The 27,208-nt window shown below is 56.5% G+C and overlaps 1 protein-coding gene across 2 annotated transcripts in view; it reads left to right on the plus strand.

Moving 5' to 3' along the window:
- CDH26 (cadherin 26) overlaps positions 1–14,922 on the plus strand; it is a 32,062-nt gene extending 17,140 nt beyond the window's left edge. Inside the window, exons 10-15 of one of the 2 annotated variants that reach the window (XM_066237092.1) lie at positions 1,419–1,664; positions 2,752–2,976; positions 4,309–4,526; positions 8,252–8,320; positions 9,793–9,867; positions 13,860–14,922. In XM_066237092.1, the coding sequence (XP_066093189.1) occupies positions 1,419–1,664; positions 2,752–2,976; positions 4,309–4,526; positions 8,252–8,320; positions 9,793–9,867; positions 13,860–14,027 (1,001 nt within the window). In that variant the 3' untranslated portion in view covers positions 14,028–14,922. The remainder of the gene's footprint in view (positions 1–1,418; positions 1,665–2,751; positions 2,977–4,308; positions 4,527–8,251; positions 8,321–9,792; positions 9,868–13,859) is intronic. The other variant, XM_066237093.1, reaches the window with a different exon arrangement.
- The last annotated feature ends 12,286 nt before the right edge of the window (positions 14,923–27,208 follow it).

Genomic DNA, 27,208 nt, shown 5'->3' on the forward strand with positions numbered 1-27,208 from the left:
ATTATTTTTGGCGACAATCCTGGAAACAGCATGGGGGTGGGGTGGGGGGGGGACTGATGCCTGAGAAGGATTAAGGGAGCGTTCGCTCAGAAGGGGCCGTTAAACACGCGAGGAGGCGCCATCAAAACCGACGTCTCTTCATCAGCTCACAGGACAGACTCTTCAGCTCTTTGTCAAAGCCCAGGGCGTGTGATAAAACATCTAGCCGGTTTCCCCTTGCTTGGAACGGCTTAGGAGCTGAGCTCAATGTGACCGCATAGAACAAATCTGTTCGACACCCGGGGGCGGGGGCGAAGGAGAAGGGGGGGGGGTTTGCTGAGCGTGTTTCAACACTTCTCTCTGCCATCCCCCGAGGGGGATGTTTTAAACCTGCCAGAACAGGAAACCAAAGAGATAAACAAAAAAACACAAAAAACGTTCAGATCCCCTCAGTGATTGTAGATAAGGAAATCTGTGCATTGGAACCCAGGTCCCGAGGGATGGGGGTGGGTGGTTGGCGCTCCTGTCTGTAATAAAGAACCAGCAGAGCGAGGGTTGGGGAGACAGCACACCTGTGTTCCTCATCAGGCTTGAGTGAGAAGGAGGAAAGTGAGGTCCATCTTTCGGGGGGGGGGGCGTAAAGAAATAATAGAGCGGGACCCCGAGGACCCCTTTGCCCAGGGTCTCCAACAGCGACGCCTTGCAGAACTACAGGCATGCACCTCACAGCCGGGTCCCTGACGTGGACACAGGCCAGAAACAGAGTATGTCCGTCCTCACAGCCCACCCGTGTTCCTCCTGTCCCATCCCTCTCTTCTTCATCACACCTGGCGAAACTGACGTTTTAAAGCGTCTGAGGATTCTACGTTCTATCCGGTTCTGCAAAGGATTTGAGAGGGTGATTTGTTAACTGACCCTAACGAGAGGCTCGGGGGACTTGGGGGGAAAAAAGCAGGCAGGCAGACCAAGCGCCCACTGTACAGCGCGCGCGCGCACGCACACACGCACGCACGCACGCACATATGCGCACGCACGCACGCATGCACGCACGCACGCACGCACGCACGTACGCACGCACATACGCACGCACGCACGCACGCACGCACGCACCGCACACTCGCCTTTGAAAGGGAAAGGAGCCCCGGCCGGGCAGCTCGTTCTGTAGAGCGTTGTCCTGATACACAGAGGTTGCAGGTTCGAGCCCTGGTCAAGGCATGTACAGGAACAGATCGATGTTTCTGTCTTTCTCTCTCTTTCTCTCAAATCAATCAATCAGTCATTCAGTTGCTCTAAAAAGAAGACAAAAGAAAGGGAAACGGTGTCCGTGGTTCAGTGGGACGGCTCTGTCCCTCGAGGCTGCGTGCTCCTCCTCCAGCAGGGGTTTTGTGCACGGATTGGGCTGGTTAGCTGATAAGCAACCCTTCCCGGTGTCCCCCAAGGCCACCCGCCGCAGACGGGGACGGGGACCCTGCTGCTCTTCCTGTCCGACGTCAATGACAACGCCCCGACTCTCCATCCCCGCTCTCAGTACCTGGAGGTCTGCGAGTCCTCGGTGAGCGAGCCCCTCCTCATCGAGGCCGAGGACCGGGACCTGGAGCCCTACGCGGACCCCTTCACGTTCGAACTGGACGCGGCCGACGCCGGGGGAAGTGCGGGAGACATGTGGAGACTCGGGGAGAGGCAAGGTGAGTGCTGGGACTGGCCAGGGGTCGAGGACTGAAACGGCGGAGACGGGACTCGAACTTAGGCAGAAAAAGGAGCCGAGGGGTTAATGTGAGGGAGAGAGACAGCGGGGGGAGCCTGGGTTCCGGCCCAGCGGTGTCCCGGTCCTCGGAGGACAGCCCCGGACACTGCCTGTCCACAGCACGGCCCAGCCCTTCTGGGGTTCCTTCATTTCCAGCTGGTTTGCCTTGGGGGAGGGGTCAAAGGGTGGCTGCACAGAGTCCCCGAGACTCACCCTCATACCTGGCAAGAACCCTGATATCATCGAGAGGCGTGGGTCACCCGCCCTGCCCACTGTGGTGGGTGGTTGGTACTGAATCCACATTTGGACCGGCTGAGATCGGGGCGTAGCTCTCTGGACTTACAGGGGCTGAGAGTTCAGGAATGTGGGTTCCTCCAAAGGGGAACGGGGGGGCTGTTCCCAGGAGGAACCCGCGGCCTCTGCATCCACCCTGGTGCTTCCCTTGACGGGTCTGTAGAGGGGAGCGTGTCTTTGCAGCTGAGTTCCTGTGTGCCGTTCCCAGGCCCAGCCTGTGGGGTAAAAGCACTGACTGTCCCCCCAAAACGAGGTCTGACCTTTGCCTTGGCTTCTGGGAGCGGATCTCCAAGCCCTTGGAATGTCCTGCCTGATAAAAGTGTTTCCTGGGGGTGGGCAGGGGGAGTCTCGTGCCCGTTCACAGGAACATGTGGGCGGCCAGTCAGGCTGAGGGGGCTGGGTGTCCGCAGGCTCTGGACACCAGGCTCGGGCTGGGGTTTCCCGGTTGGCCATGTGCCACGCGTCTGGTCACTCTCGGTGCAGGGCTGTCCTGACTCCACGGGACAGGAGGGGACTGGAAGCTTCGTTTGGTGTGTCCCTGGACTCCGCCCGGTGTGCTTCCTCCCTTGGCCGATTGGCCTGGGGAGCCCCTGGACTTGCAGCTACTGTCAGAAGCGTGGGGGGGGATCCCGGGGGCTCCCCTCTAACTCTGCCGTCGGCCGGCTTCTTCCGTAAGGAGCCTCGGCACAGGGGAGGTCACTGGCTGCTGCATCAAGACCCCTGTCCCTCCTCAGGACGGTCGGTTGAACTCTGGATGCGGACAAGCCTCCCCTGTGGGAATCACTCCGTGCCGCTTCTCATCGCAGACAGGCAGGGCCTCTCCCGGAGGCAGGCCGCGCTCGTGGGGGTCTGTTCCTGCCCCGGAGGAGCCACGGGCACCGCGGAGTCCACAGCCGCACGGCCGGAGCTCCTCGTGGGGGTCCTGGCTCCTCTCTGTGCCGGGTTCGTGGCGCTGGCAGGTCAGTGGTCTGCAGGGCTGTGTGGGCCCTAAGCCAGGGGCGTGGGGCCCCGTGGGGGTGGGGAGCGGATGGTGACAGAGAGCAGAGGGAGGCCTGGAGGATGACTTGGAGGGTCATGGAGATCAAAGGTCGCAGACCTGGTCAGACAGGCTGCACGTCTGGCGAGAGCAGCTTCTAGGCCAGGGGTCGGGAACCTATGGCTCGCGAGCCAGACGTGGCTCTTTGGATGGCTGCATCTGGCTCGCAGACAAATCTTTAATAATAAAAAAATAATAACGTTAAAAATATAAAACATTCTCATGTATTACAATCCATTCATTTCCTACTGCTCATGTTCATGGTTGCGGGTGGCTGGAGCCAATCACAGCTGTCCTCCGGGACAACACCAAATTTTTATTGGATAATGCGTAATGTACACGGGTCGTTGTATGGCTCTCACGGAATTACATTTTTAAAAATATTTTATTTATTCATTTTTAGAGAAGAGAGAGAGAGAAGGGAGGAGGAGCAGGAAGCATCAACTCCCATATGTGCCTTGACCAGGCAAGCCCAGGGTTTCGAACTGGTGACCTCAGTGTTTCCAGGTCGACGTTTTATCCACTGCGCCACCACAGGTCACGCCGGAATTACATTTTAGAATATGTGGCGTTCATGGCTCTCTCAGCCATAACGTTTTCCGACCCCTGTTCTAGGCAGTGGGTGCGGCTCCCTGCCAGGGCACTGACCCCATCGAAGGGTGACCCTGACGTGTGTAATAACGGTGGGGGCTGCAAGAAGCAGATTCCCCTGCGAGCGCCCATCGTGGGGAGGCGGATAGAGAAGCCAGATTTCCAATAAGCACGCTGCTCCTGGCCGACGTGGCATTAGTCCATCCGGTCGACAAGCCGTGCCCACTGGAGGTCCGCAGCTGCAAAGATGGTTAAGGTGCAGTCTGAGTGTGTCACTCACGGCTGAGCTATGAGGTAACAGATGAGCCTGACCAGGCGGTGGTGCAGGGGATCAAGTGTCGGCCTGGGACGCTGAGAAACTAGGTTTGAAACCCCAAGGTCTCTGGCCTGAGCACACGGTCACTCACTCTGCTGGAGCCCCCGGTCAAGGCACACACGAGAAAGCAATGAGTGAACAACGAAGGTGCAGCAACTATGAGATGATGGTTCTCCTCTCTCTCCCTTCCTGTCTGTCTGTCCCTCTTTCCCGCTCTCCTTCTTGCAAAAACAAAAACACAAACACAATCAAACACAGAAAACCTGAGTTAGCAGACGTGACCCCGCGGTGGCCGTGGGGGCCGACGGCCCGTGGGGCTCACTGCTCGCCCTGTCTGTCTCATCGCAGTCGCTCTGCTGCTCCTGCTGCGATTCCGTGTCCTGCCCGAAGCCAAGAGGCCGCCTCGGGGCCCCCTCGCGCCCGACGGGGGCCAGCAGACCCTGATTGCGTACAACGACGAGAGCAGGGGAGCAGAACGCGGCGCTCCGTGTCGTGACAGTGATGTGGATGGTGCGACCTTCCCCCTCTCAGGGAGCCCACCTCGCCCGTCTCGCCCACGATCCCTGGTATGTGAGTAGCAAACGGGGGAAGACACCCCCGGCAGAGTCGTCCCACTTAACGACGACACTGATCTTTTGTTTCAGGTCAGCGTTTCTCCACGGGGTGGGGGCTGATCTTACCCCCCACCCCCCACCCCCAGGGGACATTGGGCAGTGTCTGGAGACAATTTTCATTGTCATAATTCGGCTGGGGTGGGAGAGGGTGCCTTTGGTGCCCAGCGGGTGGAGCCCAGGGATACTGCCCAACACCGTCCGGTGCCCGGGAGGGCCCCACAACAGAGTCACGTGGGGCCCCAAGTGTCAGCAGAGGCTGAGAAATCTTGTTCAGGGGAGAAACAGTTTCTTTTACCAGACACAGTTTCTCTCAGGGGACCACGTGTTGGGCTCGCTAATGGAATGAGTCCACGCCGGCTTCCCGGCCGTGGTCCGGGGCGCAGGGAGGCGGAACCTTCCCCCATCCTCACTGGCAGAGGTTGAGCAGAGAGCTCACTGGCCTTAAAGGGAACAAGCCCCAGACTTCGTGTCATACCAGCTTTGTCGTGCGGAGGGCATCATTGAACCCTACACCCTCCTGGTGAGGGGTCGAAGAAGACACTGCTTGTGGGAGCCCCCACGGTGCCCCCGACGCAAGGTCATCGGCCAGCTCCTGGTCTCTGGCCTGAGCACACGGTCACTCACTCTGCTGGAGCCCCCGGTCAAGGCACTATGAGAAAGCAATGAGTGAACAACGGCTTTCCAAGCCGGCGGCCTCTGTGCTTCTGACACCGGCCCTGCGGTGTCTCCGTGGCCTTCGCAGCAACGCCGGGCTGAGGTTGGCGGGGCCACCAGCTGAAAGCGCTGTGGACTCCTCGTCTGTTGGTCTATCTTCACCAGGAACTAAGGGCGGTTGACCTAAAAAAACCACAAAAAACAAAAAACAAAAAAACCCAAAGAAAGGTCAAAAGGCAACACCTTTTGGTCCCAGAGGATTGAGGCTGCTGCTGTCTGCCGTCTCAGACTCTGCAGACAGTTTTCTCCAGGGAGGACGGACGGACGGGGTTTGCTGGGCTACGTGAGAGGCTTTCGGGGACAAGAATGTCCGATTCACACTGGCTTTACGCTCGAGTAAATGGGGAGATACTCTGCTGGACTCCTCAGGTCCTTCCCCACTTTCTCTTCCTTACGAGTGTGAGGTCAGGGGAAGTAACTGCTCGGGGTCACGCTCCCGAGGTGCACGCCTGTATGTCCACGCAGACCGGCTCCGCACCCTTCACACCTGTACGTCCACGCAGACCGGCTCCACGCCCTTCACGCCTGTACGTCCACGCAGACCTGCTCCACGCCCTTCACACCTGTACGTCCACACAGACCTGCTCCACGACCTTCACGCCTGTACGTCCACGCAGACCGGCTCCACGCCCTTCACGCCTGTACGTCCACGCAGACCTGCTCCGCACCCTTCACGCCTGTACGTCCACGCAGACCTGCTCCGCACCCTTCACGCCTGTACGTCCACGCAGACCTGCTCCGCACCCTTCACGCCTGTACGTCCACGCAGACCTGCTCCACGCCCTTCACGCCTGTACGTCCACGCAGACCGGCTCCGCACCCTTCACGCCTGTACGTCCACGCAGACCGGCTCCGCACCCTTCACGCCTGTACGTCCACGCAGACCTGCTCCACGCCCTTCACGCCTGTACGTCCACGCAGACCTGCTCCACGCCCTTCACGCCTGTACGTCCACGCAGACCGGCTCCGCACCCTTCACGCCTGTATGTCCACACAGACCTGCTCCGCACCCTTCACGCCTGTACGTCCACGCAGACCGGCTCCACGCCCTTCACGCCTGTACGTCCACGCAGACCTGCTCCACGCCCTTCACGCCTGTACGTCCACGCAGACCGGCTCCGCGCCCTTCACACCTGTACGTCCACACAGACCGGCTCCACGCCCTTCACGCCTGTACGTCCACGCAGACCTGCTCCACGCCCTTCACGCCTGTACGTCCACGCAGACCGGCTCCACGCCCTTCACGCCTGTACGTCCACGCAGACCGGCTCTGTGCCCTTCACGCCTGTACGTCCACACAGACCGGCTCTGTGCCCTTCACGCCTGTACGTCCACGCAGACCAGCTCTGCGCCCTTCACGCCTGTACGTCCACGCAGACTGGCTCCGCGCCCTTCACGCCTGTACGTCCACGCAGACCTGCTCCACGCCCTTCACGCCTGTACGTCCACGCAGACCGGCTCTGCGCCCTTCACGCCTGTACGTCCACGCAGACCGGCTCTGCGCCCTTCACGCCTGTACGTCCACGCAGACCGGCTCTGTGCCCTTCACACCTGTACGTCCACGCAGACCGGCTTCGCGCCCTTCCCGGGGTGGGGACGAGAAAGCAGGAGGCACGGTCCTAGCTATCCGGATAGCTGGGTCCCCCCCACCCCCTACCCCAACAATGAGAGCCGCAGTCTGTGACCTTTTAGGAAGGGGGTCATTTTGACCACCAGCAGTGCTTTGTGGAACCGATACACCACCTTGCCTGGGGCAGTTCTCTGCTCCGTAGCTCAGCGAACCAGGACATGGGACTGGCTTCCCAGACAGGGTCAGCGCTTAGCCTCCTGCTCGGTGGGGCAGAGCGAGGCAGCTGAGTTTAGAGGCGAGGGGTGAGAGCGTCACCTCCCCAAGGACTGGCTGCTGCTGTCCCAGCCAAGACGGGACAGGTGTGCGGTGATGCCCGGGTGCGATTCCTGCTGGCCGGCAGCTTCGTGTGGCCTCCCGGGAAGGAGGCGGCAGCTACAGAAGGCAGAGCGAGTGCGAGGGAAGCTCAGTCATCGTGGAGGCACTGAAGCCAGGCAGGTTGGGGATGGGGGTGACTGGTGGGCAATGTCACCGGCCAAGGGCCAGCTGTCAGAGGGTCGAGAGCTCCACGCAGGACAAGAGGCTCTCGTTCCCTCCTCGTACCTACTTATCCTTCCCCTCGTCCTCCACTCGGAGCTCAGGACGCGCCCCCACTTCTGCCTGCCCAGGTGCCGTTGGGGCCCTGAGAACGGGGGACGCAGCACACCTGGGTTGGGATGACGAAGTTGCGGCTGAGGTGCGTGAGCCAGCTGCCCCGCGGCTTTGATGGAGTACGGTGGACAGTGTTCTCTCTCTGACTTACGTGGATTTTAACAATTCAGTCAAATAACAAAACACACAGCTGAAGTCTTCAGCGCCGGCCAGGGCGTCTGCAGGCGCACGATACACAGTGGCCGCCAGGATCGGTATGACCGACGGGAACGTCTGATTGTGTCTCTAACCGTGGGTCAGCAAGGCCATCCCCCAGGGTCCACGCTTCTCTCCATCATCCATCTCACACGCGTGCGCCCGCCTACATCTGCACACGTTTGCCTGGGACCTTCTGTGCCCCTGGGAGGACTCGCCTCATCCGAGACGTCACTGTTGACGCAGTCCACCCACGGTCCACCTACTGTCAACCACAGACAAAAGCTGGCTGTACGTTCCATCAGCAGAAAAGGCCAAAGAGCCCTGGCCAGTGGGGCAGTGGACAGAGCATCGTCCTGGTGACGGGCCGCGGGTTAGAGCCCCCGGGGTCGCCGGCTGGAGCCCGGTCTGGCTCTCCAATTTTCCTTTCCCTCCCGGTCATCATCACGCTAATTTTTATTTGCCTGTGAGTGTGTGAGCTGCTTCGCTTTCAGCCGGAGGAAAACGCGCGATCTCGTCACTAAATGGTCCTATTTCCCCCACCCCCTAGGATCTAAACGGGAGGCTGCCACCTGCACCCTGTGCGCCGGAGCACGCGCGCCTTGTCTTGGGGGCTCCGGTGAGTTACAGACGTTCACTCCCCACTGTGGGCATCTCACTAACGATGGGGCTGTTGGTTCCCTTAGGGACGACCTTCCTTCTAGAAGTTTCTGTGATACTGGTGAAAACAGGCAGTCAGTGAAAAACCTTCTCACCTGTCTTAACGAGCTATTGTTATCCTTGGTTGTAGTTAAGAATTATTATTATTTGACCGTCCCGGTCAAAAAGGACACCTTTCAGAACATCCAGGAGTCGACATTTTCTTGTGTCGGTCTAAAGACACCGGGGATCGTTCTGTGCGATTCAGAGCACGTGACAATTCCAGCCCCCTGATCTCGCACCTCCTGCTCCAACCGAACCCTGACAGCCCCCTCACATCCTGACTCTGAGAAGTCTGTGTACAAATTCTCGAACTATGGCTCTGCTTTTCTAAATGATTTTCCCGAGATAATTTTAGGCTCACGAGAAGTTGTCAACGCCGTTCAGAGAGTTCCTAGGCACCCAAGCCCCAGGCAGAGCATCTCACATAAACGTAGCACGTGATCAAAACCAGAGCGTCGACGTTGGTACGACGCTCTTCACGTAGGTCTCAAATACAGACCTTACCTCGACTTTGCCTAACTCGCTATTAACAACAACAGCAGCAGCAACAACAACAACAGCGAAAATGTTCTTTTCTGACAAAAAAAAAAAACTAAAAGAGGTATTCAGGGTCCAAAGAGCCATGATTTCTATGATGGAAAGCTTCTAAAGAAAAGAATTCAAGACCTCTGTAATTTCACGGTCCTCTCTCAGCTGCGGACAGAAACGCACGCTCTGTTCTGCACAAGGAGGAGGCCACAGCCCCCCCCCCCCCCCCCCCGCGAGGGCTGTGCGTCGATCGGCAGGTCCCTCTCTGGTCCCCGTGGGGCCAGCGTCCTGGGCAGGGAACCCGGTCCTTCGCACCAGGCCCTGGGCTCGAAAGGGTCTCATGCCGTTCACGCTCTGCACGGCCGTCCTGAAGTTCTTCCGTGTTTGGACGATGGGCCCGCGTCCTCATCTGGCACTCGGTCCTGCACGCCACGCAGCTGGCCTTGGGCCCCAGGGTGGAGGCGGCTCCTTCGCAAGTGTCCCGAGCTCTTCTGCCTGGGAATCTCCGTTCCCGCGCGCCCTCCCCGCACGGCGACCGTGAAGCTTGCCCACGGGTCTCTGCTGGGAATACGTACCTTGCTGTCGTGACAGTTTTTTTACTTTTAGTGCAGAAAGGAAAGGCGATATGGCTGCTAGAATTTCTGGTTATGGGCTCACGGGGTCTCCTCCCTTCTCTGCCACCACACAGAGGGGATGCGTGACCAGACTGCCCTTGACCCGACTTTCCCTGACCGCCCTCTGCCTGGACGCTGTCCCTCCCCACCCGCCCCGGCCCCGTCTCCTAGCCAGCAGGGCCACGGATGCGGGAGCTTCATGGGGGGGCCCCCGTGGGGTGTTAAAGCTCTGCCCGTGGCTTCGCAGGTTTACCTGGGAACTGCGGTGCCCAGACGACCCCTGGACGTGAGCGCAGCAGTGATGGCGGAGGTCCTGCGGCAGGTAGGACGCTTCCTCACCCGGGGACACTTCCTGTAAATCACTGTCCCCATCAGCTGGGGCAGCAGCAACAACAAGAACAAGAACACCCCACAGGTGGGCGGCTTAACCACCAGGCTTACCTCAGAGCTCTGGAGCTGGAGAGCTGGGGTTGGGGGTGCTGGGAGCCTCCTCCTGGTGCACAGACGGTCGCTTTCCTGCCGTGTTTTCACGTGGGAGAGAGAGAGAGAGAGAAAGAAAGAGAGAGGGAGAGAGAGAGGGAGGGGGGGAGAGAGAGGGAGAGAAAGAGAAAGAGGGAGAGAGAAAGAGAGAGAAAGAGAGAGGGAGAGAGAGAGGGAGAAAGAGAGAGAGAAAGAAAGAGAGAGAGAGGGAGAGAGAGAAAGAGAGAGGGAGAAAGAGAGAGAGGGAAAGAGGGATAAAGAGAGAGAAAGAGAGAGGGAGAAAGGGAGAGAAAGAGAAGGAGAGAGAGGAAGAGAGAGAGAGAGGAAGAGAGAGAGGGAGAGAGAGAGAGAGGGAGAGAAAGAGAGAGATAAAGAGAGAAAGAGAGAGAGAAAGAGAGAGAGAGGGAGAGAGAGAGAAAGAGAGGGAGAAAGAGAAAGAGAGGGAGAAAAAGAGGGAGAGAGAGAGGGAGAGAGAGAAAGAGAGGGAGGGAGAAAAAGAAAGAGAGAGGGAGAGGGAGAGAGAAAGAGAGAGAGGGAGAGAAAGAGAGAGGGAGAGAGAGAGAGAGAGAGGGAGAGAGAGAGAGAGAGGGAGAAAGAGAGGGAGAGAGAGAGAGAAAGAGAGAGGGAGAGAGAGAGAGAGGGAAAGAGAAAGAGGGAGAGAGAGAGAGAGAGGGAGAGAGAGAGCGCTGTCTCTTGTTACCAGGGCACAGATCCTGTCACGAAGACCCACCCCTCCCTTGTGACCTCACCTACCCCTTATGTCCTCAAAGTCCCACCTCCGAATGCCAGCACATTGGAGGGAGGGTCGGGCTTCACCGTAGGAGTGTGGGGGGCACAATTCAGTCTAGAGCCAGCCGTTTCCTGGGGGTCCACATCCCAGGGGCTGTTTCCACTGAACACGACTGAAGACAAGGAAAGAGCGAACGGTCTCTCTCTGGGAAATTGTGAGCCACGTGGGGTGGCTTGGCTGAAGCAGATTGTTGGGGCCACGACCAGCTGTCTCCCAGGAAGGTTCCAGAACACAGCGCGGCCTGTGCTGGAGCGAATCTGAAAGGGCCTGTGAGTCGGGCCGATTCGAGCTGGTGCCGGGGGCAGGAGCCGGGGCAGAGCCGCGTGGCGAAGGACGAGCCCCACGTGGGGACGGAGGGGAGCACTCAGTAGCCGCGATTTCTGATCCCCCTCGGCCCCTCCCTCAGGGGCTCTACGTGCTGCAGAAAGAGCTGGGGCGCAGACCCGGGCAATGACAGGGGCCAAGGGGCACGACAGCGTGAGGGGGGCCCCTCACTCACCTTGCTTGGCAAACACGCCCGGGAGAACCACTGCGCACCAGACGCGGCCCTCAGGGAGCGAGAGAAATTCACTTACTCAGTCTTCTCGTCCACTGCCGGGTGGGAGACCTCATTCCTCATATCCACAATGGGAAACCCAGGGACAGAAACATCAGGTGGCTTGTCCAAGGCCACAGCCGTAGACAGTGGTAGGATTGGGGATCACAGGTGTTTGGGCTCAGGGTGTGGACAGCCGGGGAGCTTGTTCGAGAGCATTGATGCCCAGGGCCCCGGCTCTGCAGGCCCCGCACGAGTGGGTCTGGGTGCTCAGGGGGCCTCTCACCTGAGGTCTGGGGACCTTGTTTTGTGAAATCGAATGACTGCCCCACACCCCGGCTGTCAGAGTGGACGACAGACAGGGCCGCAGGGGTCCTGAGGAAGAGATCTGGATTGCGGCAGCGTCTAGAGTTGCTGCTGGGGCCTCCCAGTGCCACCTCCCTCCTGTGCCTGTCCCAGTGCCCAGGGTGGGGGCTCCATGCCTCAGTGACGGCCCCGAGGTCGGCGCGGACCTGGTCCTCCCTCCCACCTGCTCCCAAGTCCTGCAAAATGGACGGTGCCTGGTGGCCGCTGAAAACCAAACCACTGATACTGTCTCCAAGTCTGGAAGCAACCCTGAACCAGACAGTCCGGGCCCCTGTGGGGGGGCCGTGCATCCTGCTGGGGCCGCCTCATTAGGCCTGCCCCCCCCCCCACTGCCCCGCGGGTGGGCCGCACGGAGGAAGCGTCTGCCCTTCGCTCAGCGAGCAGACTGTAGCCTCCGGGAGTTCAGGACGCGTGGTGGCTGACAAGGGAATGAGTGGACAGGCCGTGCCCCAGGCAGACAAGGCCGACAGAGCAGGGAGGGGGCTCGGGGAAGCTGCTCGAAGCGATGAAGCGACCAGGACGCAGAGCCGGGCTGGACTGAGGTCAGCTCGCTGCAGACCCGCCTGCCCAGTCCTGAGCAGAGTCAGGGAAGTCCCTCCTCCCGGGGCCTCCCATCTGTGAAGGCGCTTGGGGACAGCCCACCGTCCTGTCGGGGGTGATTCTGTGCACACAGCAACGAGGTCCCTGTCACACAGCACCTGGCTTGCCCCTGCACATGTGTGAGCACCCCATACAGCTGTGCCTAGCGGGCCGTGGAGCCCGCTCAGCTGCAGGTCAGCGCAGGGCCACGTCCTCGTGCCCGGGGCCAGCAGGCAGTGGCAGGTGCGCGGCCCTGCGCTTTCTGGGTCAGAGGAGGACAGAGGAGAGGCCTGGTTCTTCCCCTTGGGGAGCGTTCTCACTGCGTTGGTGGTTTGTGATGAATTATTGATCTCCCGGGGACTCTGAAACTGCTGACTCAGGGGCAGAGAGCAACTCTGTCATCAGCCTCAGGATTCTGCTCTGCACAGCCCGCTGCGGGGTGTGGTTGGCTCTGCACCCCGAGTCTGTCATCGAGGACCTGGTCCGCTGCACCTGCAGGGACGTGGCAGCACAGGCTTGGGCGCTCGCTGGTGAGCTGGCCAGAGCTCCCTTTCCTGCCCACCCCGACCCCTCTGGTGTGCAGCCTCCCGGTGACCTCAGTCCCTGAACGCGTGGACGCAGGCACCAGGCAGACGTGTGGGTGAGGGCTCCCAGAGTCACTCGGGGGCGCCAGTCCGCAGAGGGCCAGGAGATGGTGTTCCTAGTTAGCCAGAAAGTCTCAGAGGGGCTCCCGCAAGCCGGCGGAAGTTGGGGGGACAGCCGAGTGCCGGAATGGCATGGCGGGGCGGGCCTGGCCGAGAGCCTGGTGGTCTCCGGGCATCCCGGCTTCCTCCTTCCAGGCCTCGCCCGCACCTCCTGCCCCTTGCGGCTCTGAGATGTTTGTTTTGATTCTGAATGTCACGCCCTGGGCCACCTCACCCTCGCAGGGACCACTGTCAGCTAGCGATGGGTTAGATTTAGAAGGTTCTTGCTAAGACCATTCCCACCGAAGTTGAGGGAACTGGCTCAGATTGGCCACAACGCCCTCCTAGAGAGGCATTTGAAGGTAAATAGGGGAGAGCCCTTAACCTCATCCATCTGTCCATCTATCCATCTCTCTGTCCATCCATCCATCCATCCATTTATTGACTCAGTCCAGAAAAAAACCAAACCAAACCCGAGAAGTCTTCACAGGGAGATGACTTGAGCCCTGAAGTATGAACTGGAGGTTGGCAGGTGGGGACAGTCATTCAGGAAGGGGACAGCAGGTATCAGGACACAGGTGGTGGGAGGGTTACCCACCCCCCAAAGTAAACCCGTAAGAGGGCGAGGGGGACAGTCCTGTGAGACCACCTAGGACCCTTGCCTCCGCCGTCACACTTCTCTGCCAGAAATGAGCTGGAAAGTGTGAAAGGTGTCGATCCCCTCAGCCGGCTGTCACGTCCGAGTCTGTAGACCTTTGGGGACAGAGGGGACCGTCCGCCATTCATGATGTATCGAGGCGTTCCTCAGAGAAACCAGAAGGAAGTGAGCCATGCGGGAAGCACCTGGCGTTGACCCCCCCTTTCCCTGGCTCTGCCCCCAGAAGCTCCTCCGCCTCGCTGCGCTGGCCGCCGCCGAGGACGCTGCCTGCCTGCCGCGTGTCTACGCCGTGGAGGGAGAGTGTGACAGAGGCGAGACCCTGAGCTCACCGTCCTGCTCGGAGCGGACTCCTCCGCTGGATGTGCGGGCCTGGCTGGGGCCCGAGGCTTGAAGAGACCCATTCCCAGGAGAGGTTTCCTCCACAGAAATGCTTCCTATGGAGAACTGGGATAATTTTTTCTTCCTTTCTTTCCTCCTGGTCCTAAGCTCAGGATACACAATGAGTTTAGATGAGATGCTTTGAGAGCCTCAGACCAGACATCTTGAACCAGAAATGAAACAGCAGGTTATGCTTTTTTTTTTTTTTCTTTTTAAAAAAGAAATGTGATCCATCAGACAGATTTTTCAGAGCAATTTGAATTTAATTTTGGAATTCTTTGCTTCCATTAGCGGCCCAGCTCGGAGGGTAAATGAAATATAACCCACAGGTTCACCAGCTATTGGACAAGAACAGGTAACACTGCTGTTACCTGTGTGTGTGTGTGTGGGGGCGATTGAATATAGATTTTTTTATTATTTATATTTTTGTAATTATAATTCTGTTTTTGTTTGAGTGAAAAAATATGTAAATAGGGAAATGTTTTTTAGAAGATTTGTGATCAGTATTTTTTAGTCATTAAAAAAATATTGTGATCCCACTTTTTGCATACATAAATTGTGGTATGAGAGAAATGATTGTGCTTAAAACTTTATAAGCAGAGTCATATGCTTATATATGCTTATTTAGGAAATAGTTAATTTGAAAAAAACAACAACTTTACAAGCAGTAGTACTTGTAAAATGAGCAGGCCCTGGCCGGTTGGTTCAGCCAGTTAGAGCGCCATCCTGAAATACCAAGGTTCAAGCGGCTTCAAACACCAGGGTTGCAGGTTCAATCCCCAGTCAGGGCACATACGGGAAGCAACCAATTGGAACAAGAGATGAACGGGCACGCTCTCTCTCGCTCTCTCTCTCCCTTTCTTCTCTCTGTCTCTCTAAAGTCCATCAATAAAAATAAAATAAAATAAAAAGAACAGTCTAACTTGCATGTGTTACATAAGTAAAAGAATTTAGTAGCCTTTAATGAATAAATATTAGATTGTATCTTTCAATGGAACACAAGCTTTGATTTTCTTTACTTGTCCACTTACTGCTAGTTTAAGTGTAGGGGAGACAATAGTTTTTTTTAAAAAAAAAAACATTTATGTCCAATGCACCTTTTAACGTGATGGACGCAATGCATTGCATAGCTATAGTTTTCTGGAAATGCCAATCTTTCAGGAATTATTTTTCAGGTCTTCAATCCATTTCTTCTTTTAATTTCAAAAAAGAAAATTTAAATACGTAGTAGGGACATCCTCCGTAAACAGTTCTCTCTGTAGATAAGGGCTTGGCTCAGCAAAATTTTGGACGCTGTCAAGGCACTTTAATGCAGATATATTGTAGCTCTAAAAGGCTACGGCTGAATCTGAAAACTTTATATGATTAATGAGCATAATCTTTCGTGAGTGCCCTCTGGCACCCTGGGATAAATCAGCAAAGTATTATATTAAAAGACGTTTTAGCTGACTCGGGGTTAAAATTTCCCCTTTGTTTATGGAGCAGCGGTGAACATAGTTACTGTGTAGAGATCGCTAGTGTTTGTGCGCGGCAGACTCACTCACCACCTCCCACGTTGGGCCACGGAAAACGACGGACCATCTCCAAAGCGCTGGGGTGTCGATCTAACCCCCTGGACAGCAGAACAGCTCTGTGCTAATAATACAGGCTTGAGCCAGAGGAGAGTCTCAGACATCGCCTGGGTCATCCACAGTAAAAGTAATTTTTCAGTGGTAGAGTGTCGGCCTGGCGTGCAGGGGTCCCGGGTTCGATTTCCGGCCAGGGCACACAGGAGAGGCACCCGTCTGCTTCTCCACCCCCCCCCTTCCTCTCTGTCTCTCTCTTCTCCTCCTGCAGCCGAGGCTCCATTGGAGCAAAGATGGCCTGGGCGCTGGGGATGGCTCCTTGGCTTTTGCCCCAGGTGCTAGAGTGGCTCTGGTCATGACAGAGCGACGCCCTGGAGGGGCAGAGCATTGCCCCCTGGTGGGCAGAGCGTTGCCCCCTGGTGGGCGTGCCGGTGGATCCCTGTCGGGCGCATGCGGGAGTCTGTCTGACTGTCTCTCCGCGTTTCTAGCTTCAGAAAAATACAAAAAAAAAATAATAATAATAAAAAAATAAAAGTAATTTTTTTTTCAACAGAAAGTGTTAGAATCTGACATGTTGGTGAGGATCAGCGGGTGGTCTTGAGACCTTCCTGGATCGGATAGGCAAAGGACAGGAAACGATGGCCGTGGGGCAGATCCGGCCCACTGCTGTCTGTTTTGTGAATAAAGTTTTATTGGCACGCTGCCGTGCTCATGTCATGTTTACGTGTTGTCTAGGATGGCTCTGTGCCCTCACAGAGGAGCCATAGTATAAGTCACGACAGATGCCTTATGTTCCCGCAATGCCAAACTGGTTTACTTGCTGGCTCTTGACAGAAAAGAAGTGTGCCAATCCGTTGTCTAAGGCAGGCATCCCATCCAGGAAGTTCACATTGTAGCCAGCATGTGAAGATGTATCCACAGCCCAGCCTCAGAAGCAGATCTGCCACTGTACAGCTTTGGAAAGGTTTGAAGGAAGTTTGCAGTGTCTGCGGGTAGCTTGTGGGGCCCCCCACCCCGACTCTCACCCCTGGGTGGGCGGACAGATCTTGGCAGATGTGCAGGTTTGTGAACTCCTGCATTTGTGAGTCTCTCTCCAGCTAATTGTTTCCAAAAGCAATGAAACACTCATGGAAAAGTCATGAATGCCCAACTTCATCATTTCTGGGGAGAACAAAATGTTACGTTTTGTAGATACAGAATGAGACATGTATCAGTTTTTATTTTGCCATGGCCTTGGTGTATTTTGGAGCTAATACCTGAACCTATTTCAGATCCTGAAATTTTCACAGGTCACCGGGAGGGCCTTGGGGGAAGGATAGTGCTGTCCAGTGGATAAAATGGCCCGGTTGGCATGTTTACAAAGCTTCTCCTCCACCTGGACACCAGTCTGTTATTACCGGTCATCACCTTTCCCGACTGGTGAAGGCTCTGAACATTCATGGATGCAGCTGGTTCTTCCCACCAGTTCATCCTCAAGTCCATCTGCAGGCTGAGAAGGTTTACGTTAGAAACGTCAGCGTCCGGAAGGGCCGGTGAAAGTCTAAGCCTCCAGCGGAATTTGCTCATCAGGAACCAAACCGGGTCCTCTGACCGCAACGGAAAAGGCCATGTGACCGAAACCGTAAATAGTTTCAAGGAAAATGTGATCGTAAGAAGACCATCAGTCTCCACATTACTCTGCAGCCCCAAAATAGCCACCGTCTCTTAAGTTAAATATGTATTTATTGTGTTTCATCAATTATGGTTTTCCATTTCCTTCGCCAATCTCCTCTGGTTTTGTGCAGCTTTTTTTATTCCCCCCCATTGGAGGTGTTTGTTATGCTGACTTCTTTTGCTGATCACAGAAGCCCTATGGACACAGTTAACTCCCAGGCCAAGCATTCCCCCGGGGAAACTTCCTCCTACGTCCCTGTGAGGTAGGTGTGGCAGCAGTCCCCTCAACGGAGTGTGGACAGGAGACGGCACCCCTTGTCTAGTCATTGATGCCTCTGAAACGTGTGTCAGAGGCCAAATGTATCTGCCATAAATAAGGAGAAGAATAAAGGAATTCTGGGGCTATGAAAACAGGAAAGACACTACCCTTTAACTCTTTCGGCACAAGGACTCTGGTACTGAAATCTGACACAAACACGAGGCTGCAGCAGCGACTGCAAGTTGTCTGGAGATCTGTTACCTCTCCTTTCTCAGTAAAAGAACCCTGTGTTGTCCGCCATCCAGAACGTGAGTGACACGTCCCATCCTCCCTTGCACCCAGGTAGGGCCATGTGACTAAGTTCTGGCCAATGGGAGACAACTTCCAGGAAGCGTCCTTGAAGGGTGGAGATGTGTCTGTCTCTTCCCTCTCCTCCGGTTCTGCTGGCGGGGATGAGGATCTGAGGGCGGGTGCAGCAGCTGCCATCCTAGATGTTGGTGCGCCAACAGGACAGAAAAGGGGTGTCGGTCTCTGACCCCAAGGGGTCCCCCAGGACCGTCCCTGGACCACCTCACTTGAGTCTCTCAGAATGAAGGAGAATGAAATACGCCGTATTTAAGTCACTGCTATTTTGGATTTTCTGTCACTTGCGGCCCAAATCCAACGTTAACTGAAACAACCTATAGGAAGGACCCGGAGAAATGAACCTCAAGTGGCAGAGCTGACATGCGGTGGGGGCTTTAACTGCTGTGGGCAGATAGTGTGGGCTCGCAGACCGGTGACCCTTGTCATGCAGAAACAAGGCGCTTGATCAAAAGGGCCCCTGTTGTTGTTGGGTTTTTTTTTTTTTTTTGAAAAGCAGCTCATGCTCTGAACAAGGATTGAGGTGGATGAAACTCATACTGCAGAAATGCACGATGCTTCCTGCTGCTTTTAGCAAAGCCGAGAGAGAGAGAGAGAGAGAGAGAGAGAGAGAGAGAGAGATGGACCGGGGGACTGATTGGGAGCACAGCTGTGCTAATGCAGGCGCCCCCTGCCTGCGGCCAGCCACCCACTGGGTAATTTGGAACCTGGGCACTGGGTAATTTGGAACCTTACAAGTTTGAAAAAAGCAGCTGCTGTGTCCCTCTAACGACATGGGTCCTCGGAACGGTTTTGTGCAGAGCAGAGCACTCGCAGTGAATAAAACTAGTGGCCCGCCCTCGCGGTTTCTGAACGCGGTGGCAAAAGGCACAGGAAGGTGTTGCCCGTGGCTCAGATGGCGCGAGGTGGGTGGGCACCCCCACGGGCAGGGATAGGAGGCATGGAGACCAAGGGAGGGCCCGGTGCCTCAGGGTCTGGAACCAGGTCTTGACAGATAGAACGAGTGAACACAGATCAATCAGAAGTCTTCACGTTTTGGAAGAAATTGTTCTGCCCGGGAAACCACCGCCTGGTCCGAGAAAGCCTGCGGTTGGTTGTCCAACCCCAAAGCCGTCCCTGGAAAACAGGAAGCATGAGTGGACGTAGGGAGCCCAGGAAGGTCACAGCCTCTGAATCCCACGTCCCATCAGGGGTGGCGGGGAGGTCAAGGCCCTAGGTAGGTCCCCGGAGGGCCATGCTGCAGAAGGCGTCTTCTCTGGTCCTGCTCACATGTGCCGGTCCGTGCTGACGTCTTCGTGCAAACGGGAGTTTTCATAGCGGGCTTGTGGTTCTCACTCGTCTCCCTTCTGATGGGTGAACTGGAACCCGGGAACTTAATTTTTCAGCTTGCAGGTTGTCATTACCCTGGAGTGGTGCCAGGCTCGACTTGGTCTGAGTGCACAGGGGTCTCGGGGACATCTTTAGAACCCTGCCACCCTCAGGGAAACAGATGAGAAAGCCCCAGGACGATGACAAGCTTCTGGCCTTCCTCCAGACTCTGTGTCCGAGGGGACTCTTTCGGCCCACCTGACCTGACCCGTCGTGGGCCTGCGGACGGACCCCGTGGAGGTTCCCCGCTGCCCACAGCTCTCAGCACTGCGGGTCCACTCTGCAGGCTTCCGCCGGCTCCAGGTCCACCTCGATCAAGGGGGACCAGCTGCTGCCTAATTATCTTTATTCTGCGTTCAGCTCCCTGCAAGCAGTGGCTTCCGAGGGCTTGGATAAAAGGACAGCGTCTCAATGGTTGGCAGGCCGGGCACTCGGGAGAGCAGAACCCGGGGCCGGAGCGGGCACTCCACAGACGCACGTGACCCCACTGTTTTAGATGACTTCCCCCCGCCCATCGGAGAGAGCATGCTTTTTTTTTTTTTTTTCTTCCCAAAAAAAGCAGAGGTCGCGAGGCTCTTGGCATCTGAGCAGTGTTCCGAGCAGGTCCGAGTGGGTCTGTGGCGGGTTCTCTCTCCCTCAGGCTCTAGAGTGAGCCATTCCCCGTGCTGGGGACCCTCCTGTGCCCTGTGGCATGTCCCTGGCCTCCACCCACTCATGCCAGGACCACCCTCCTCCGAGTTGTAACAACCAAAAAGTGTCTGCTGATGTTGCTCAGACGTTGCGCACGATTACCCTGGTAGAAACCATCGGTCTAGACCAGTGGTTCTCAAACGTTTTGAAGTCGAGGCTCATTTAAAATCCTACAAATAACTGTAGGCGCACTATATACAGATTTCTGAGAAGTATGTTAGAGTAATTAAGTCAAATATTAAAGAAAAAAATATATAAAGTCCAAGCGTGCTTTTATGATATTTAAATAAAATAAATACGACAAAATTAAATTTATTCTGACATTAAAAAACATTTTTATGTTACAGTGTTAAAGCTATACTTTTTAGAATTCATAAAAAAAGGGTTAAAAATTTTTTAAAAAGGACAAAAAAGTTATTTTTTATATATATAGATACATTCTTAGTAAGATTTAGTAAATTCGGCAGGTCCCGGCACAAATGCGTTAAGTTTTTTCATTTTTGTGTTTATGAGAAACATGAGCCTGATGTGAAAGCAATTTCTTCAATGTTTGGGCATATATTTGAAAGGCAAACTCTCATTTCCTTGTCAATACATTGAAGAATTTCTCTCTTTTTACTCTTAATTGTGTTGAGTGCAGAAAACCCCCACCATACATATCATCTTAACTTGACACCAAACAAAGGATAGAAGAAACTTGGCTCCAGTCTTTCCGGGGAACATGGGGGGTAGTGTAAACAATCCAGCACCACAGCTTAACAGCCTTTTGCAACCTAATCAGGCAAGTGAGGTGGGGGGTTGGGCAGACTGTCAGCTTACAGCCAATTCCCCACACCTCTGTCCCCCCAAAATCTAAACTCCAAAAACCCTGTTGGTCTTTTGGTCCCCAACAGGCACATATTTCTCTGGGATACCATAGGGTGCACCTGGAAATCTTCTAGGGCGCACCAGTGTGCCCTGGCGCACACTTTGAGAACCACTGGCCTATGGCCTGAGCCTTCTAAAAACAGCCTGGCAGAGTCTCAGCGGCCACCGACTCCAAGTCCATTAAACGGGGCCCGGAAGAGCTCTGTGCTCTGGAGGAACGCTCACAAGGGAAGCCGTGCAAGTTCTAAATTAGCTGTGGGCACTGGCCGGGCCCTGAGCGGGGACATTCTCTGGCCTGACCTGTGAAGGCTCAGCTCACAGCCCCAGAGCCCTGGCCACCACGGAGAGGAGCTAAAAATACCCTGGTCGTGGGCCCCGGGCTCACACGGAGGAAACTGCTTCTCGGAGGCACCCTGGGGATTGCCGATGGGAATGTGGGCGCCAGGCCGGCTGCCCGGCTGCAAAGGTCAGCGGCCTGGACACTTAGAGAGCTGAGCTTCTGCCAGGACATCCCCGGCATGCAGGCACGAGAAGTGCCGCTTTCGGCCTCTTTCCTTTTTTTTTTTTTTTTTGTATTTTTCTGAAGTTGGAAACGGAGAGGCAGTCAGACAGACTCCCGCATGCGCCCGACTGGGATCCACTCGGCATGCCCACCAGGGGCCAATGCTCTGCCCATCTGGGGCGTTGCTCTGTTGCATCCAGAGCCACTCTAGCGCCTGAGGCAGAGGCCAAGGAGCCATCCCCAGCGCCCAGGCCAACTTTGCTCCAATGGAGCCTCGGCTGCGGGAGGGGAAGAGAGAGACAGAGAGGAAGGAGAGGGGGAGGGGTGGAGAAGCAGATGGGTGCTTCTCCTGTGTGCCCTGACCGGGAATCGAACCCAGGACTCCCGCACGCCAGGCCGATGCTCTACCACTGAGCCAACCAGCCAGGGCCTCGGCCTCTTTCCTTAAGAGACCTTCAGAGCAGCGCAGCTGAGGCCCTGACTCTGTTTCACCGACTCCACGGCAAGGCTGTGCTGGTCAGTGGGCGGCTGCACACCAGGACTGGCAGGGCGGGGCTCTAACTTCAGGAGCTTCCTCAGCACTCCGGCCCCCGTGGCACTGTCTCTGGGCTGGCTCTGTTCTATAGTACTGTGTCTCCGTAAAGTCATGGTGCACTTTTGACCGGTCACAGGGAAGCAACAAAAGATGATAGAAATGTGAAATCTGCACCAAATTAAAGGAAAGCTCTCCCAGTTTCATACCTATTTAGTGCAGTTCGATGTGGGCTCACACACAGATTTTTTAGGGTTCCTTAGGTAGCTATCCCGTATAGCCTCTACAGACTCGTCACTGACTGATGTCCTACCAGAACGGGGTTTCTCCACCAAACTGCCTGTTTCCTTCAACTGCTTATCCCACCGAGTAATGTTATTCCTATGTGGTGGCGCTTCATTATAAATGCGCCGACATTCACGTTGCACTTTGGTCACGGATTCGAATTTAGCGAGCCACAGAGCACACTGAACTTTCCTCTGTACCGTCCACATCTCGACTGGCATGGCCGTGGGCTGCTCCGCTGTATACACGGGGTTACGTCATCATCTGTGCATGCGCACATGCTGCCACATCATCCTACAGAAACTGGGAGGGTAGATCACTGCGAGTCACAAGTACAGGACATGTCCCTGCTTCTGAGGAGGGACCGATGGGAGTAGGGAATGAACCAATTCTTTTGGGGAGGGGGCTGAGGGCAGAAATCCAGCCCAACGTTTCCTTCTGGCCCGCCTGGTGGAGGGGACCGATCAACGCCAAGATGACAATGAGCTGTGTGTGCACTTTGGGAAGTCACACAGATGTGCAGGCTGTTGTGTGACTCTCGTGCATGCCCAAGTCCCGTCTCTTCCAGAGGACGGCCAGTGCTGGGGACAGAAATGGATCCAGCAGCCCTTTCGTGCTGGTATTCGCGGGGCAGCCACTTCCCTGGGCGGCAGCGTGGCGGGGCCCTGCGTGCGCACAGAGCCTCTCCATGCACCGTCGCGGTCAGTCCTCGTGGCGGGAGCACCGGGCAGGACCGTGGCTGCCTCTGTCTGCCCACTGACCCTGGAGCTCAGGTAGAGGGGGCTGATGACTCACACAGCTGGTCAGGAGAGTGGGGACCGGGCTCCGGGCTCCTGACGCTCTGCTGACCGGCCTGGGCTGTGCAGGACACAGCTGCGTGCAGTGGACTGAGTGACCTCAGGGCATCGGCTCTCTGGGCCGTGACTCAAAGGCCAGGTCGTGACCCTGCGATCGGTTATTTTCAGGGTAGGACTTGGCCGGGGTCCTGAGGCTGACACAGAAGCAGCAGCTGTGGGTCCCGTGGACGTGATCCAGGCTCCCGGTGCCCTTTGCCCCAGATCCGAAACCTCTGGCTCACCGACTGGAGCAGAGGTTCTTAGAGTGGGGTGCCCTGGTCCGGCAGCATCAGCATTCCGGGAGGCACTGTGCTCAAGTTCTCAGGCCCCACCCCAGATCTGCAGACTCAGGAGCTGTGGGGTGGTACCCAGCCAGCCCTCCCGAGGGCTCCGGTGCTCCAGGAAGGCCGAGGACCACAGCCCGGACAGGTGACGGTCCATCTCACTGCCTTTCCCACGGCTCCTGAGAGCACGTGTACCGACAGCCGGGGTGGAGGGTGTCCCGGCGAGGGGCTCCAGATGCTGACTTGTGGATCGTGGGAAGGGCCAGGCTGGGGGCCCATCTCATGAGGGTCCCTCGTATGCGTGGCCAAGTTCAGCACTGTGACCCTGTCCTTGAGAAAGCTGGTCAACTCCTTCTGACCGCCACTTACTGCGTTTTGAGTGACGGGGAAGTCCTCCATTCCCCGGAGCTGGCTGACTTTTTAGGACCCCCCAGCAGTGTGGATAGGTGTGTTCTCCTCACACTCTCAACACCTGCCCGGCTGTCCCGCCTCTTGGGAGAGCGAGGCAGGTGGACCCCCCAGAGTGAGATCTGAGCACTGTAGACAGCGTCCCTCTGTCCCCGGCCACCTCTCTCTGGCCTGATACTGGCGCCTGAAATGCTGCCATTCTGCTCTGTCCTTGGGAGAGTCGTTCATACTTTAGTGTGAAATAGACTTTTTTTTTCCTCCCAAAAATGATTTCTAAGTCCTGGACAGTGAGAGTGTATTTTGATGAGGAGGGAAAGTTGGTTGAGCCCCTAAAGCGCCATGGTGGAGACGCAGGACAGCAGGGTGATAACACGATGAGAACTCGGACAGTTCAAAGGGACCATCGGTACCAAGTGGCTTTCCTTCCCATCCAAGACCCCAGCTCCTGAGTCCTCCTTCCCGGGGCGGGGGGGGGGGCGGGGGGAGCACGGTCCATGCTATCTTCTAGCTGGGTATGGATATCACTTTTTAAATTTTAATAAAAACGGCCAAACCCTACCACACTCTGACTGGTCCACCTCAGGTACTGTATCCTCACGACACAGGGACCCTTAGCTGGTTTTTTTAGAGGGTGCCTACTAGGCTTTTTGTACGATTCTGTTATAGTTTCCTGAAACAGTTCCCTGCCAAGAACATTCAGGGGATTTCCGGTCCTTCCAGTGTTTATTTCTACAGAACACAATACCGCTGAGAACATTCTTCTCGTTTCTTTGTACAAACATACCGTTCAGGTAGAATTTCTAAGTGAAGTTTCTAGACCAACAGGAACATACATTAAAAAATATATATGTTTATTTATTTTTAGAAACTTATTGGCAAATTATCCTCCAACACTCCACCACGAGTGGTTATTACCAGTATTTTAATCTCTGTCACTCTAAGCAAATGTTTTAAAAAAGGGTTTGTGATTTTGCGGTGTTCATTTCCGCATCTGGCATAAATCAAGCAACAGGGAGACACGTTTCTAAGCCATCTGTTTCCCGGTGAATGGCCTGGTTTTGTTCTTTGCCCGTTTTCGATTTATTTGTGAGAGCTCTTTCTATCTGAGGGTATTACCTCTGCCAGCCGTACGTGGGGGCAGTGCTGTTCATCTGTTTCCTGTTACCCTTTCCCACGTGCTGTCTGAAATACCACGTAGCCTCCTGTATCAGTCTTTTCCTTTATGGCTTTCAGAGGACACTGATTCATGCGGGGGCAGGGGAGGAGTGGGGGTGCGATGACAAGAAAGGGGGTGTGACCGCGTCTGGGGGTGGGGCAGCTCCAGGGAGGAGTGACGGAGCTGAGAGTGGGTACAACGCGTCACTGAGAGGGAGGCGGCTCCCCGGGCAGGTGCGGCAAGCCGGCAGAGCGGGAGCGAGCACCGTGCCTCCCATGAGCCTGAGCAGCCGGGGAACCAGCCGACCACATCCATCCACAGCATTCCTGCTCCCCCCCAGGCTGACCACATCCTTCCACAGCATTCCTGCTCCCCCCACAGGCTGACCACATCCATCCACAGCATTCCTGCTCCCCCCCAGGCCGACCACATCCATCCACAGCATTCCTGCTCCCCCCCAGGCTGACCACATCCATCCACAGCATTCCTGCTCCCCCCCAGGCCGACCACATCCATCCACAGCATTCCTGCTCCCCCCCAGGCCGACCACATCCATCCACAGCATTCCTGCTCCCCCCCAGGCTGACCACATCCATCCACAGAATTCCTGCTCCCCCCACAGGCTGACCACATCCATCCACAGCATTCCTGCTCCCCCCCCAGGCCGACCACATCCATCCACAGCATTCCTGCTCCCCCCCAGGCTGACCACACCCATCCACAGCATTCCTGCTCCCCCCCCAGGCTGACCACATCCATCCACAGCATTCCTGCTCCCCCCCAGGCTGACCACATCCATCCACAGCATTCCTGCTCCCCCCCCAGGCTGACCACATCCATCCACAGCATTCCTGCTCCCCCCCCAGGCTGACCACATCCATCCACAACATTCCTGCTCTCCCCCAGGCCGACCACATCCATCCACAGCATTCCTGCTCCCCCCCCAGGCTGACCACATCCATCCACAGAATTCCTGCTCCCCCCCCCAGGCTGACCACATCCATCCACAGCATTCCTGCTCCCCCCCAGGCTGACCACATCCATCCGCAGAATTCCTGCTCCCCCCCCAGGCTGACCACATCCATCCACAGAATTCCTGCTCCCCTGCTGACCACATCCATCCACAGCATTCCTGCTCCCCCCTAGGCTGACCACATCCATCCACAGCATTCCTGCTCCCCCCCCAGGCTGACCACACCCATCAACAGCATTCCTGCTCCCCCCCAGGCTGACCACATCCATCCACAGAATTCCTGCTCCCCCCCAGGCTGACCACATCCATCCACAGAATTCCTGCTCCCCCCCCAGGCTGACCACATCCATCCACAGCATTCCTGCTCCCCCCCAGGCTGACCACATCCATCCACAGAATTCCTGCTCCCCCGCTGACCACATCCATCCACAGCATTCCTGCTCCCCCCCCAGGCTGACCACATCCATCCACAGCATTCCTGCTCCCCCCAGGCCGACCACATCCATCCACAGCATTCCTGCTCCCCCCCAGGCCGACCACATCCATCCACAGCATTCCTGCTCCCCCCCCAGGCCGACCACATCCATCCACAGCATTCCTGCTCCCCCCCCCAGGCTGACCACATCCATCCACAGCATTCCTGCTCCCCCCCCAGGCTGACCACATCCATCCACAGCATTCCTGCTCCCCCCCAGGCTGACCACATCCATCTACAGCATTCCTGCTCCCCCCCCCCCCAACGTGTCCTGGCTGAACCAGGGCCCCCTATGAGGGAAGAAGGGAGGCTGAGTCCCTCCCCTGGGGCATGTCACAAAACCAGCACATCCCCCTCCCCCCCACTTTGAAACCAACACAATTTGCTCTCAAGCAAATGAATGGAGAGGGTAGCCAGCTGGGGACCCCGGGGCAGTGAGTGGTGTGGGCCTCGCATCTGCGTCAGGATAGGGCTCTCGTGAGGGGGGACTGATTTATGACTGATGGCTGCTGAAGCACGTGCCTCTCCTCCCCATGGGGGTCCACACCGACCGCGGAGGCTGCTCCAAGGCAGGGAGGCCAGCTACGGGGGGGGGGCAGCCTAGCAGGAGCTATCCAGGGCAAAGGCCAGCTATGGGGGGCGGCCTGGCAGGAGCTATCCAGGGCAAAGGCCAGCTATGGGGGAGGGTGGCCTGGCAGGAGCTATCCAGGGCAGAGGCCAGCTATGGGGGGCGGCCTGGCAGGAGCTATCCAGGGTGCAGGGGAACTTGGAAATGGGGGCCACGCTCCCGAGCTCCCGCTTCTGTCTTCTTAACGTCTCAAACGCACAGAGAGCTGAGATCAAGGCTAAACGTCAGCCCCTGCTCTGGGCTCAGCTTCCACGGGGAAGACAGATAGTCGAAATAATGCGCGTTCCAGCTCGGGATGAAACACCCGGCAATTCGGGCTCTGCGTTCGTTTGCAAAGTCTGCCGGCCCCA

The sequence above is a fragment of the Saccopteryx bilineata genome, chromosome 6 (genome assembly GCF_036850765.1).
Source record: "Saccopteryx bilineata isolate mSacBil1 chromosome 6, mSacBil1_pri_phased_curated, whole genome shotgun sequence".
Taxonomy (NCBI): Eukaryota; Metazoa; Chordata; class Mammalia; order Chiroptera; family Emballonuridae; genus Saccopteryx; species Saccopteryx bilineata.